The following is a 14440-nucleotide window of genomic DNA, read 5'->3' as shown; positions in this document are numbered from 1 at the left end:
GAAGCTATTAATACAAATAGCGTTATGGTTGCTCACAGAGCGGGCCACCCACCTCCGATGCAAAGCGCTGACAAACAGCTACAAAAGCAAGGTTGCCCAAAGTACCGACTACCCTAAGTAATGGATGTAATAGTGTTTTAATTGGCAATGCTATATGTCCTATATGTACTGTGAGCAGTACAGTGTGTTCCTTTTATAGTATCTGCTCTGATGGAACAATTGCTGCGGGGTGCATGAGAGACTCCTGGGTGAAATGAAGAATGAGTGCCTCTCAGTGCTTTCCGTGGAGGACGTGGAAGACATCTACCTATTTGGAACCGTGATCGCAGGGCATCTGCTGATTGGGCTGGGCATTGCTTTGGGGTATCGTCAAATTCGGAAGACGATGGCAGCCATTCAAGGAGCCCAAAAGCTGCCCGCAGCAATGGAAGGCATGGGTCAAGCTTTGGGAACACAGACTGGTGATTTCTGAACTGAATCGTAAGTTGGATCACGTCACTGAGATGTTACTGAAATGCGAAAATGTATCATCTTGACAGCCAGCATGGACGATTTGATCAGACAAGCCATTAAAATGTCTGCTCGCTTGAAAAACAGCAATCCTTATCCACGTTTCGACTCTCTCAAATAGCCTTGACGCTGCTCATAACAGAAGAAGGCTGTTCTGAAAGCATCCTCCGAGGACACCTCAGTGATACCTGCTCTGACCCTTCAACAACACCGAGGAGTTGAACTTTGCTCGTAACGCCTGCAGAGCGACTCCAGGCCTATAGACACAACAACACTACACCCTGGAAAATGGGCATATGCACACACGCACCCCCACTCACACCCCACGCCTTCATCACCGCTTGAACCCCTAAGGGGTGATGGATGGCTGAGCAGCGCTTTAGATAGCAGCAGTCTGCCACCGTAGCCCCGAGTCTCTCCCCTCTGTTGCACGTTTTGTGGATTCTATGTAACATGTTTGTGTGCTTATGACTATTGAGTTTTTTTCCTGACCTCAGTCTGGACCCTCTCCCCAGGAGTCCAGTCTGAGACCAGACCTTTTTTCTTACTCATCCCCCCCACAGTGTTGACCTTTTTCCCACCTTTCTAAGGGGCGCCAGAAGTTGGCTGACCCGTGTTTGTTCCTGTTCTGTTTCCCTGTATGTCTGCTCTTGAATGTGCTGAAAATCTGAATTTCCCCTCGGGAACTAATAAAGCATTTGATTGATGATTGATTTTGTGCATAATCTTATTTTGCACTTTAGGATCGCACTCAGCAATGGCATATTTATGTTTTGTTAGCCCTTTGTCTTTTGCCCTGTTCACATACTGTTTGTTTAAAATAGATAGAGCAATAAAAATGTGTTTTACATAACATAGTTAATAATCGCGATTTAAATATTGATAAAAGTAATTGATTATTATTTTGGCCCTGTAGGCAGTGCTGATAAAAAGTGCTGAATATCTTGTTAACTACTTTTTGCGGTTTCAAAATCTTCACAATAATGCCGTGATTCAAGGTGCACTCCGCCGACGGAAACAATATTTGAAGTCAGCGGGGCTCAATATCAATTTGTGAGGTACTTACATTATTTAAAGTGAAGTTGTGAGTTAACTTTCCGGGAAAGTGCATTTTCCGAACTGATACAAAACATGTCCAATGTAGAGGACACTGCTTCTCAGAAAGTCAAAGAGACACAAAACTGAACATTATTGTTTTACACATGATTACATTGTCAATTTATAGACAACTGTAAGGTTTTTTTCTATTTTTAATATTTGTGTCACGACCAGAACAGGACTCTGAACACAGATGCAGGATTTTCAGAAACAGATATTTATTCTGAACAGGGAAGGGGTCCAAAACGGGAGAAACAAAAACAGGCTATAAAACCAGATCTAACCTGACCACTAAAGTTACTAAAAATATAAATAACTCAAAACGCTCCATCTACGAAGGGAAAAAGGGGCTATGAACAAAAACTACTAAGAAGAACAAAAAGCGCTCCAACGGAGGTGATGCTAGGAAGCTAATCATACCTGAGAAAACTTACAAAACCAAAATACTCCCGTGGATCCAAAAAAGTACACAAAACGTGGCTGTGGCTGTGGACAATACTATGGCAAAGGAACGCTGTAGGTATGCACAAAAAGATACGAAAACACTCTGGCACAGGACAGGAGGACGAGACATTTATACACATGAGGGAGGGTGACACAGGTGGGCGCAATCAGGAAAGACATCAGACCAGTGATACAGGAGGTAGGGCAAGTGATGCGGGTTCTTTCTAACGAATGGTTGTTGGTGTGGGGGTTTGCTGATACTCTGCAACTCTCAAGGATCTCAGCTCGCTTGGCAGAGACGTGATTGTGGCGCCTTGGGTCAGTGCCACTCTGTAGCCCTTCAGGATGGTGTTGTAGGCTTGCTTTACTGCGACCACACATGGGACAGCTAATATCACCCTTGAACCACTGTGTCAGATTCTGGGGCAATGGAAGGGTGTCGTAGGTTACCCTCAGCAGGAAGCCAAGACTTGATTTTGGTGTTCTCCAGATCTGTGCACCGTTGATATGCCTGTTGACGGTCACTCCCCATCGCTTCCAAGCCCCTTGGTTGGATTGCACTTTTGTTTTGATGTAAAAGTGCTCTTGCTCCAGTCTTGTGACCTCCTCCACTACATTTGCTTTATGTTGCCTCTTGTTTGCTTTAGACCAAACCTGCCCCGGCATTCCCAAGCCTCGTCCAACGCGGCCAGACTGGGTCAGACTCATCACTTCATGGTGTTGGAGGTTGGAAATTACTGTATATGTTGCGCCCTCTTTAACTTTTTTAGAATTCTATCGGACATTGTGACTTTTGGTATTAGTGTTACTGAAAAAAAGGGACCCAAACACACATACTGTACAGCAGATTTTTACAGCTAAATGTGTACATATCATTTATACATACATACACATTGGCCCCCCAGGCACATTTTTGCTCTCAATGTGGCCCCGAGTCAAAATATTTGCCCAGCTCTGCTCTATGTTCTCTCTTTATTTGGGGCTGTGGGAACTTTCCAACAGGCCTTGCTAAATCGCTTTCTGCATTCTACAGTTGACTCAATTTGCTGTCAAGGTCCTTGCCATGCTGCCCAATCATTGTTGCTGTTCTGGGCACGCCTACCTGGATGATTTGTCAATGGCTTTTTGGGTTACACATCCGACGGGCCGGGGTTCCGTTCTCAGAGGGTTGGGTCCTGCAGCTCTGTGGCTGGTAATTTGGATTTAGGACCCTACCGTCTGACCTGTTTGAGCAGAGCTGGGTTGCTGATCAGCCTTGCTTTCAACACTTTTTCAAGCATTGGTGGATGCGTAAGTTTGTCACCTTTTCCCATCCACAAAGGATAGACTACAGAGGACAAAGAGACAGTTGGTTCCTACTTTCAGATTTTGACTGTGAAGACAGAAGAACATAGACCCGGACTGATAGACAGAAACTGGTTCAGGCAGTACTCAAAAAAACGTCCTTTTAATAAAGTCTGCGGTGGCAAGAGTTCAAAGAGCAAGCATGGAAAACAACAATGTGTATGACCGCAGTGCTTTGGAGGATAATTATACAGGAGGACAACGTTGTGACGTCAAAGACTAGGTTCTGATGACAGACTGCTCGGCAAAACAACATTGTTAGTTCATGTTCATATTGACATCGCATACCAATATTGGGATAACAGTTATTATACAATTGTATTTAGGTTGTTCTTGCTTGGTCACATTCCACAAACTAGCTGTGAAGTTCAGTCACATTTTCCTTTGACGACTTTCAGCCCCCAGGGTGTTCCTCTTTTTGTGGGCATCTGTGCTGCTCTCACACAAGTTCAACAACACACTATTTCTAGCACTAATACTGTACACTACTTTTCTAACCAAACATCCAAAGAGGGAAGAATGCCACAAAACAAGAACTTTGTGTGTCACGCTCTAAGTTCAGCATTAACATCTTATTGTGTAGGCCCGAGATGTCCACTGTGAGGGTGGGGGGTCTTGTGGCCTGCATTAGAACTTTACATGCCCCAAAAGTGGCCCCGAACCCCAAAATGTCATCTTCCCCCAACGTGTCGAAATGCATAAGCACATGGTGTCAGGTGATGCTCCTGGTAAATTCCTGGTGACAGAAAAGTTCATGTTTTAGACATCTCACTTTCGTCTGTCATCTCCCATTTTTTTAGTTTGGTCCACTATCCAGCTATGGTTTTTTTGAAGGTGATGTCAATAATTGTCTGCTGATGACTGTGTCACTGATATGTCGGCGGAATGTTTGGTGAATGTGAAACTAGTTTGGGAACTTCAAGTGCACCAAGCGTGCGTCAGAAGCACTTATAGGCAGCTTGTCAGGAGAGACTTTATCCTTACTGAGGAGCCCGTAGAAGGTCTGTCAGCATCTCTGCACTGCTTCTGCGTGTAAGTTCTCGACCATTTCTTCCGTCTTCTGCCTCCCGTTTTATCTTTCTTCACTATGGACACAGCATGGACGTTACGTTGTCATTGGTGTCTATTATGTGTTTGTGAGTGCGGGAAAGCTACATTTTGTTGACGATGAGCAGAATTTTCTACGTATGTTTTATTTTTTTGTCAGGAAACGCTAACGTGTGACCGTATAGTGAATTTTTCATATTGATATAAAGTATTATTAACACATTAGGCCTAAAACGACCCAAAAGCATAATATTTTAATTGAGTGAAATTTAGTTTTTTTTTGTTTTTTTTATCGTAAAATGGGCATTGAACTTGTAATGCAAATATAAAATGTACAATTAAAAATTTACAATTTCCGTAAACTGCAACATTATTGATGTCTAAGAAATCCCAATTGTGTAAACTAGATGAAAAAAAATAATATTGTTGACTAATTATGTGCAATTTGAATACATGTGTGCCACATCGAATGCATAAGTTAAGTGCCACACTGAACTGAAAAACACAGTTAAATGGTTTTTAAACAAAACGGAAAATTATGAGATTTTGGATCTTTCATAAATGCTTGGTAGAGGTATGCACTCTCTAAGTTTGTTTTTGATCCATCCATCCATCCATTTTCTACCGCTTGTCCCGTTCGGAGTCGCGGAGGTGCTGGAGCCTATCTCAGCTACAATCGGGCGGAAGGCGCGGTACACCCTGGACAATTCGCCATCTCATCGCAGGACCAACACAGATAGACAGACAACATTCACACTCACATTCATGCGTTTTAGTTTTTCTTTAGATCTGTTTATTTTTTGTATTTTGTTTTCATACAGCAATTCCATTACTTTGAGTGATTTGATTAATTGTTGAATACCTAAAAAGGTGCTTTTAATTTATTTAAATTGAATTAAAATGTTATTTTAATTTAAATGTTAATTTATAAAGAATGTTGTTGTAATTAGGGCAGCGTCAACTCATGCGATTAATCATGCGTAAATGCAGATTAATCACACAACTTTTATTGACCGAACAGCAAAAAAAGGACATTTAAAAAGTATTCAGGTCTGACATTCTGACTGTAGAATCGCATTTGTGTGAAAACATCGGGGTCTTTTTTTTTTTTTCAAAGAGAATTTGTTTAATGCAAGCATCTGATTTATTTGCGATTAATCACTATTGATCAAAATTAAAAAATGTGATTTATCTAAATTAGACATGTAATCGTTTGACAGCACTAGTTTTCATGTTAGACTCACAGACTTGTTCAACTTGACCTTGACAAGTCGTACATTTCACCACATTCCTGCCGTAAACCGACCCGCACAAATACAATCCACTCATCTAATGAATTTGATAAATACGTTGTTCAGGAAAAACACTTCTGAGTCGTCTTAGATTTTAACAAATTCTATAACCGGGCTTGATTTACCATTTAGTTATTGTTGTTTTACTATAAAGTAAATTGGGACAAAACAGTAAGGTACAATTTACATCTACCTGAGGAATGTCCAGGAAGTAGGGGTGTCAACAAATATATTTTCAATTCTTAATCGATTTAAAAAAGTTTAAAATATTTTTTTTTAAATCTGCCCTGTCCAGCCACTCAGACAAATCATATTGTTGATGTAGATTATCTATATCTGCTGTACAGTTTGACTTTAGAAAAGAGAAGTGTTGGATACTTCCCTTGTTGCCTTATTTGTATTTGACTTTATTCAATGTTTGGGTAAAATGTTGCTAAACAAAACCAGTTTTCTTTAAAGTAGTACAGAAATGTATCAGAGCTGTTTATCTATTTTATGGAGGAATGTAGTTAATCATAGAACTGGCACCCATTGTTATCATAAAAGTTGATTTGAATTGAGAATCGATTCTGAATCGAATCGTTATCTCCAACAATTGAATCGAATCGTACAATGCCCCAAGATTCACGGCCCTAATAGGAAGCAGTACGTATTGCCCATTTGTGTCCATGGAGACACATTTTATTGTACGGTACTTTGACCTCATTGGTGTGATTGTTAGAGGAGGTTCCTTGTACATTGTGTCCAGAAAAATAAACTCCAGTAGAGCCTTGAAGGTACAATCTGACAGTACACATGTTGGTATGGAATGAACTCTATTAGGCAGACAAATCTCATCATGCTGGTATGGATTTGATACTGAGACAACGGTTGGTGTGGATATTATCGATATTTGGATCGATCAGCTCACCCCAATGAGAACCCTTGGGCCTGTTCTGGGTTCTTTCCAAAAAGACATGCCGTCCCATGACAAAACAATGTATTTTAAGAATGGAGGAACTTGTCCTTCAGGTCTGGTTTCATGGAGGTGATGGTGGAGAAGAAGCTCGCAGAAGACTTTAAAGATGTCTCCTGAGTGTCTTTCCAGCTCAGTGACATTCCACCAAATAAATTCGACGACGGTCACATTCTTCTTTGACTCGTGTCAGCCTGGAGCGCGTTCTTCTATTTAATTACTGCTGTGTTCTTCTTTTATTGGAATCCATGTCGACTGTGAGACAATTCAAAGTTTGTTGCTAAGGACAACACCGTTGAGCCAATAAAAGACTTCCGGTGGTCCACAACATGTCTTGAAGTACTTGTCCGTCCCTTCGTCAGTCCACCATGAAGAGAGTCAACCTGACGTCCCTTAAAGGCTTTGTCTTGATGTTAGATAGGTCACCTCCACCTGTGGCGTTCTGCTCCTTGCCTGTTCTCGCGTCGTCATAGCAAATATTCACGATATTTGAATTCTGCAGGTAAATGTCAAGCATGCCTAGAATATGGACAGGTGACACCCGTTCAGCATCATGAGTTTACGTCAATGAGAGAAATGCTGCAGGGCCAATGTGAGCCGCGACCCAACCTTCTAGAAAGCGTTACAAAAGTATCTTGGCGAATAGACTGCAGCTGTGTCACGACAAAAAGTGTGTACTTAAATCTTAATGCAATTAGTGTGTACTTCATTCAATAAGTGTGTACTTAAATCTTATTCAATAGGTGTGTACTTAGACCCTGCTTCAATAAGTGTGTGATTAGATTTCAATTCAATAAGTGTGTACTTAGATCCTGCTTCAATAAGTGTGTGCTTAGATCTTAATTCAATAAGTGTGTACTTAGACCTTATTGAATAAGTGTACTTAGATCTTATTGAATATGTATGTACTTAGATCCTGCTTCAATAAGTGTGTACTTAGTTTTTAATTCAATAAGTGTGTACTTAGATCCTAATTTAATAAGTGTGTACTTAGATCTTGCTTCAATAAGTGTGCACTTAGATCTTAATTCAATAAGTGAGTACTTAGATCGTATTCAATAAGTGTGTTACTTAGATGTTAATTCAATAAGTGTGTACTTAGATCCTGCTTCAAAAAGTGTGGACTTAGATGCTGCTTCAAAAAGTGTGTACTTAGATGCTGCTTCAAAAAGTGTGTACTTAGATTTTAATTCAATAAGTGCGTACTTAGATCCTGCTTCAATAAGTCTGTACTTAAATCTTAATTCAATAAGTGTGTACTTAGATCTTAATTCAATAAGTGTGTATTTAGATCTTAATCCAGTGAGTGTGTACTTAGATCCTGCTTCAATAAGTGTGTACTTAAATCTTAATCCAATGTAGTGCTGTCATCAATCTATTGATGTTGTCGCACACTTACTGGAAATTCTTCTTCTTAGTGTTATTGTTCTTTATTTTCTCTATTTAATTAAGATTTGTCTTCTTTTATTTTCTCTTCTTTGATTTTCTTTTTCTTTTTAATTTCCTTCTTCTTTGTCTTTTTCTAACATTTCCTTGTCTTCCTCTTGTTATTCTTCTTTTTCCTTTTTCTTGGTCTCTTTCTAATTTGTGTTTGTCTTCGTTGTCGTCTTGTTCTTGGTGCCTTCTTCGTCTCTGGCTTCTTCTTTGTTGTGTTCTTGGTTTTCTTTTTCTTCTTCGTTTTCTTCTTCCTCCAAGTTTTTTCTTTTCCTCTTCTTTGTTTCCTTTATTCTTTATTTTTCATCTTTGTCTTCTTTATCTTTTTCTTTACTATAGTCTTTTTCGTCTTTCTCTTCATTTGTCTTTGACATTTTTGCCACTGTTTTCTTTTTCTGGGTCCCTTCTTCTTCGTCTTCTTTAGTTTCTTTTTTGTCGTTGACTTCTTTGTTATATTCTTCTTCATCTTCATCGCTTTCTTTTTCCTCTTATTTTTTTTCATTTTTTCCCCCTTTTTCTTAGTTCAGTTCTTCTTTGACTTCTTCTTCTTCTTTGTTTCCTTGGCGTTAGTCTTTACTTTTTTACATCTTCTTTGTCATGTTTTTTTCTTCGTCTTATTTTAATTCCTTGTCTTTTTTGTTCTTTTATTTCTTTTTTTTATTCCTTTTTCGTCATCAAATTATTTTTCTTCGGTCCCTTCTTCTTATCCTTTGTCATCACCGTCTTCGTATTTGTGGGGTTTTTTTCCTGTTTTTTTTCTTGTCAACCAGAGAGAAAACAAGTGTACAATAAATGAGGCAAGTACATATACAATGTAATAAGACAATCAAAGAACAAACAAACAGTGGTGCACAAACAAAGAGAAAGGAAAAAGTAAGTAAACAAACCCCCAAGTAAACAAGAACTAATGCAGGGGATTATTAACATTGATGTCGATATATTCTAATTGCCTTTAGTTTGTTATGTGCTGATTGTATATCGTAATAATGTGTATTTAGTGACCATTTAGTTTTGTGTATGTTGTGTTTGGAACAGAAAGAAAGGTGTGGATGTGGATTGTTGTTAAAAAATAATGTCTTCTTGTCTTTGGTCTCCATCTTCTTCGTTTCCTTCTTCTTTTGTCTTTTTCATCTTCTTCTTCTTCTTCATCTTCGTCTATGTCTTAAACTTGCGATCCGCAACTCAAACGTGTGCCATGTGTCCTGCAGCTCTCCACTGATCGGTCTCCGGCAATGTTCCGCCTCCTGGTCGTCATGGCCGCGCTCAGCCAGCTGCCAGGTAAAACACTTGTCACTTCCTCAATGTTCTTGCTGCTGCTAACGGCTAATGCTAACGATGTGCAGGTTCAGCGGCTGAGATGCACAACATCAGCATGTGTCCCCTCCAGTTCTACGGAGAGAGTCAGGACACGCTATACGTGAGTGGGACCACTTTTCCGGCCTGATTTACTATAGGTTTGCATGTACTAAAACAGGTGCAAACTTGAAAGCAAACGCAAAGCTGATTTACTAAACTTGTGAGCAGAGGATTGTGTTGCTCTAGTGAGCGGAATAAGGAGCGCAATCCATTTAGCGTGTCAATCTTCATGAATATGCAGAATAGATCATCAGAATCCCACAACACTAGGGGGAGGAGATGCAAATAGAATAAATCAGCAACATCCTTTTATAATTTTATAGTTGCTCGATGATTTAAGGAGCTGATTTTAACAAATTTAACTGCTACATTTTGATGTCTGCTGGCCTTATTTTTTTTTAATCGCCATTAGTTTTTTCATTTAGGAATAAGATTATTATAACTGTTCTCCTATATGAAAATACATCTTTCAGTAAGCATTTTCTTGTGTTTGGATCATTCCAAACGGTGCTGTGATGGTCCACCGCCTTCTGTATTACAGAAACGGCGGTATAGATTGTAGATGTGTGCTATATGTCCAACACAGATTGGAAAGCAAAATAACATAAATGTAAAGGGAACTGAGTGTTTCTATGGTCACAGCCAGTAGTACAGTACATTTTGGACTATAAGGCGCACTTAAAATCCTTTTATTTTCTCAAAAATTGACAGTGCGTCTTATAACCCGGTGCGCCTAATGTACGTATTCATTCTGGTTGTGCTTACCAACCTTGAAGCAATTTTATTTGATACATAGTGTAATGGTAAGTGTGACCAGTAGATGGCAGTCACACATAAGAGATACGTGTGGACTGCAAGTTGATGTCTGTTCAATAAATGACGCTAGCGAGTACACGTAAGCAAGCAACACCAAAACTTTAAATGTTCCATTGAGAATATAGAGCATTACACACGGCGCTCAAATATCTATCAAAATATTTTAGTACGACTTTGTTAAGCTATGAGCTGCACATCTTGATTGTCTGAACATACATGTTCAAGTACCTCGGAGTCTTGTTCACGAGTGAGGGAAGAGTGGATCATGAGATCGACAGGCGGATCGGTGTGGCTTCTTCATTAATGCGGACACTATCGATTTGTTATGGTGAAGAAGGAGCTTAGCCAGAAGGCAAAGCTGCCAATTTGCCGGTCGATCTACGTTCCCATCCTCACCTATGGTCATGATCTTTGGGTTATGACCGAAAGGACAAGATCACGGGTACAAGCGGCTGAAATGAGTTTCCTTCGCCGGGTGGCGGGGCTCTCTCTTAGAGATAGGGTGAGAAGCTCTGTCATCAGGGAGGAACTCAAAAGTAAAGCCACTGCTCCTCCACATCGAGAGGAGCCAGATGAGGTGGTTCGGGCATCTGGTCAGGATGGCACTTGGATGCCTCCCTGGGGAGGTGTTTAGGGCATGTCCGACCGGTAGGTGGCTACGGAAAGACACGTTGGGAAGACTATGTCTCCCAGCTGGTCCAGGAATGCCTCGGGATCCCCTGGCAGGAGCTGGACGAAGTGGCTGGGGAGAAGGAAGTCTGGGCTTCCCTGCATAGGCTGCTGCCCCCGCGACCCAACCATGGGTCAGCGGAAGAAGATGGATAAATGGAATTTGCAGCACCCATCGGAAGCTGCAAGCCAGGGGAACCGCTCATAGTTGGTTGATTGGATCGAAAGTGGCGGATGAACCCTCTCACCGGCTGGGGCAGGTTAGCTAGTGTCGGGGTCGGCCCACGTCGTCTTCTGAGATCGAGCTTCTCTTGCAATGTCCTTCTTGAAAATGGCCTTGCAAGTATATATCCACATTCTAATCAACGTTTCCTCTCCTTCGGCCATCGTGAGTTAAAAAAAGGGAGTAGATATCCGATTTCTCCGCTAGCCAAATGTGGATCCAATGCGACTCGGTTGATTTCTGTAGAACTTCCCTCAATGTGATTGGATACTCACTTGTGACTCACAAGTGAGTATCCAATCACAGGATGCGTCAATATCACGTTCATCGGTTCCACGTGTGGCAACTTCGGGAGGTCCGCTGTCAACAACTCATAATCTGATTGGCTATCGCAACTGTCTATCAACTGTATGCGCCCCGTTAATCTACACTGAACAGACCGCCGCATTGTTGATTCAGAAGGCCTCCGGCAGATTTCACACAGCGCTGGCAACAAGCTAACTGAATTCTGATTGGATAAAAGCTCTGACGTACAAACCGCAACACTGGAGCCTAATATGACAAAGTAAAATTAACTTTTATCAATTTATGATCATGATTAGGCCAGCACAGAAGGCCTTGCTGGCCCTGACATCCCACCTCAGACTGGATGACATTAGACCGCGTACCTAATGGAGAGTCCTTTTGCCAACAGACGAACATCAGCAATGGCGTGATCGACCTTTGTTTCGACGGCAGCATGGGAGACAAATGCATCAGCGTCGTCAACGACACGACGACATCGCTGACCGTGGAAGTCAACCAACAAGTGGCCAACGCCGGCTCAGCGTTTCACCAAGCCAAGCCAGAACTTGTGGGAACGTCGTCTTGCCAAATAGTGATCTACCTCGTGGATGTCAATGGCGATACAACCGTGAGTGGCGCTCGCCTCCATCGTCACTGCTAACATGTCGGAAAGCCGTGGTTTCTCACCAACGTTTGTCCGCAGATGAACGTCACCCTCCGCACCTTTGGCGCGCAAGCGGTGGCTCGCTTTAACACCGCCGGACGCATTTTGGTGAGTGCACAAGGTCGACACTCCGTGTGTGCTTGTGTTCGTGACGCGATATTTGCTTCTTCGCAGTTCGCCACCGCTCACGTTAACGACAAGGTTTTGAATGACTTGATGTCCTCCGATCCTGAAGTCTTTCTCAGTTTGAGCGGCTGTACGCATGAAGGTGAGCGGGACTAAAGGGTGATTTCGTCTGGATCACTGTCTGGATTCGCCCTTCTGTTGTCGTGGCAACAATGGAGGCCATCTTTTTTTTCATTGTACATTCACAGCACTATACTGGCTAATAATTGCACGACTTTCACAGTAAGATTTACAGCAGGGGTGTCAAACGTACAGCCCGCGGGATGAGTTTGCTAAGTATAAAAATGAGCCGAAATTTTTGAATGAAAAGAACTGCTGTTCCAAATGTATCCACTAGATTTCGCAATAGCAATTATTTGTATCTTTGTAGATTATGCTGCATATGTAAAAAAAAATAAACCACATGATGCCAAAAGGGACAAGCGGTAGAAAATGGATGGATGGATAGATGGATGATGTTAGTGCACCAGTTGAGGAAAATGAGCAAACTACATAAATAACATCCTGTAATTTGATTTTGATATTATTTTTTTATCTTGATAGATTGAAAATGAATATGATTGCTTCATAGTTTATTCAGAAAGTATGAATAACAACAAATAAAGATAGAATACTATTAACTGCAACATGTAAGTGTAAAAAAAACCCCAATAACATTATGATTTGTACATTTTCAGAATGTGCTTGTTCTATTTTTAAACAAAGAAACAAATCTGAAGATGTCTTTATTGTTAAGATATCGTGCCGTGATTTTACCAGTCCGGCCCACTTGGGAGTAGATTTTTCTCCATGTGGCCCCCGATCTAAAATGAGTTTGACACCGCTGATTTACAGTAATTCACTGTAAAATATCTTGACAGCAATTTACTGTAACGGCAGAGCAGTTAAGTCACAATGGAATGCTGTAATTTATTGCTAATTACTCTGTGTAACAGCGGCCCTGCGATGAGGTGGCGACTTGTCCAGGGTGTACCCCACCTTTCGCCCGATTGTAGCTGAGATAGGCTCCAGCGCCCCCCGCGACTCCGAAGGGAATAAGCGGTAGAAAATGGATGGGATGGATGGATGTGTAACAGCATACCGCCACCTACTCGACAATAGTGTGCAACATAGTCTATGGAAAACAGGGGTTCTTAATCTTTTTGATTTCCGGACCCAACTTTTCCACTACAGAGGGGCCCGAAACCCACTCGAATATTAACACTAAATTAGTAATTTAGTCTTGATGTTAATGGTATTCACTAATTATATCTGACCTACTTACAGTTTAACAAGACAAACCGTGTCAAACGATGTGAAAGTATTATAATCACAAAGATTATTATCATGGCTTAGGTCAGGCCGATTACAAAATTAATACAAATCAAATACCGTATTTTCCGGACCATAGGGCGCACCGGATTATAAGGCGCAGTGCCGATAAATAGTCTATTTAAAAAAAAATAATGTTTTCATATATAAGGCGCACCGGTTTATAGGGCGCATTAAAGGAGTCATATTATTATTCATTATTATATACCTTGTGGTCTACATAACATGTAATGGTGGTTCTTTGCTCAAAATGTTGCATAGATTATATTTTACAGATCATCTTCAAGCCGCTTTCTGACAGTCGCTTCCGGATGCGCCGTTTTGTGGGTGGTCTTATTTACGTGGCTCACTTTCGGCAGCGTCTTCTCCCCGTCATCTTTGTTGTAGAGGTGTAGCGTGCAAGGACGGGCGTGGAAGAAGTGTCAAAAGATGGCGCTAACTGTTTTAATGACATTCTGACTTTACTTAAATCAATAACGGAGCAGCATCTCCTCATCCGGAAACAACCACACCGGAAATGTGTCCCGTAAAAAAACTAAAGTTCCTTGGGTGAAAAATGTAAACTCATACCACCGGTATGTTTTAACGCTTTCATGGCGAGTATACTGAAGGATATAAGTAAGAACTTTACACTACTTTATATTAGAAATGGCAACAGCTGAGGATGAATGTCTCATAACAAGAAGATAAAGAAAAAGAACAAGCTTATGGACTACGGCGTCCGCACGAACTACAAAAGCGGACGCGCAATTTTTCAGGATTTATGCAGATCTCTAATACACATCAGCAGGTACCAGAAGGTAAGA

General features: G+C 41.1%; 1 protein-coding gene across 1 annotated transcript in view; it reads left to right on the top strand.

Annotated features, from left to right (window-relative positions):
• The window catches only part of LOC133613447 (uncharacterized), a 56975-nt gene that overhangs the window by 33653 nt on the left and 8882 nt on the right, over positions 1-14440 (top strand). The window contains exons 2-6 of the mRNA XM_072914377.1: positions 9333-9402; positions 9468-9541; positions 11883-12101; positions 12177-12245; positions 12312-12405. Coding sequence (XP_072770478.1) covers positions 9333-9402; positions 9468-9541; positions 11883-12101; positions 12177-12245; positions 12312-12405 — 526 coding nt within the window. The remainder of the gene's footprint in view (positions 1-9332; positions 9403-9467; positions 9542-11882; positions 12102-12176; positions 12246-12311; positions 12406-14440) is intronic.

This window comes from Nerophis lumbriciformis, linkage group LG13, assembly GCF_033978685.3.
Source record: "Nerophis lumbriciformis linkage group LG13, RoL_Nlum_v2.1, whole genome shotgun sequence".
NCBI lineage: Eukaryota > Metazoa > Chordata > Actinopteri > Syngnathiformes > Syngnathidae > Nerophis > Nerophis lumbriciformis.
The sequence above is the reverse complement of the archived record's forward strand: the minus strand, read 5'-3'. Positions and strand labels throughout refer to the sequence as shown.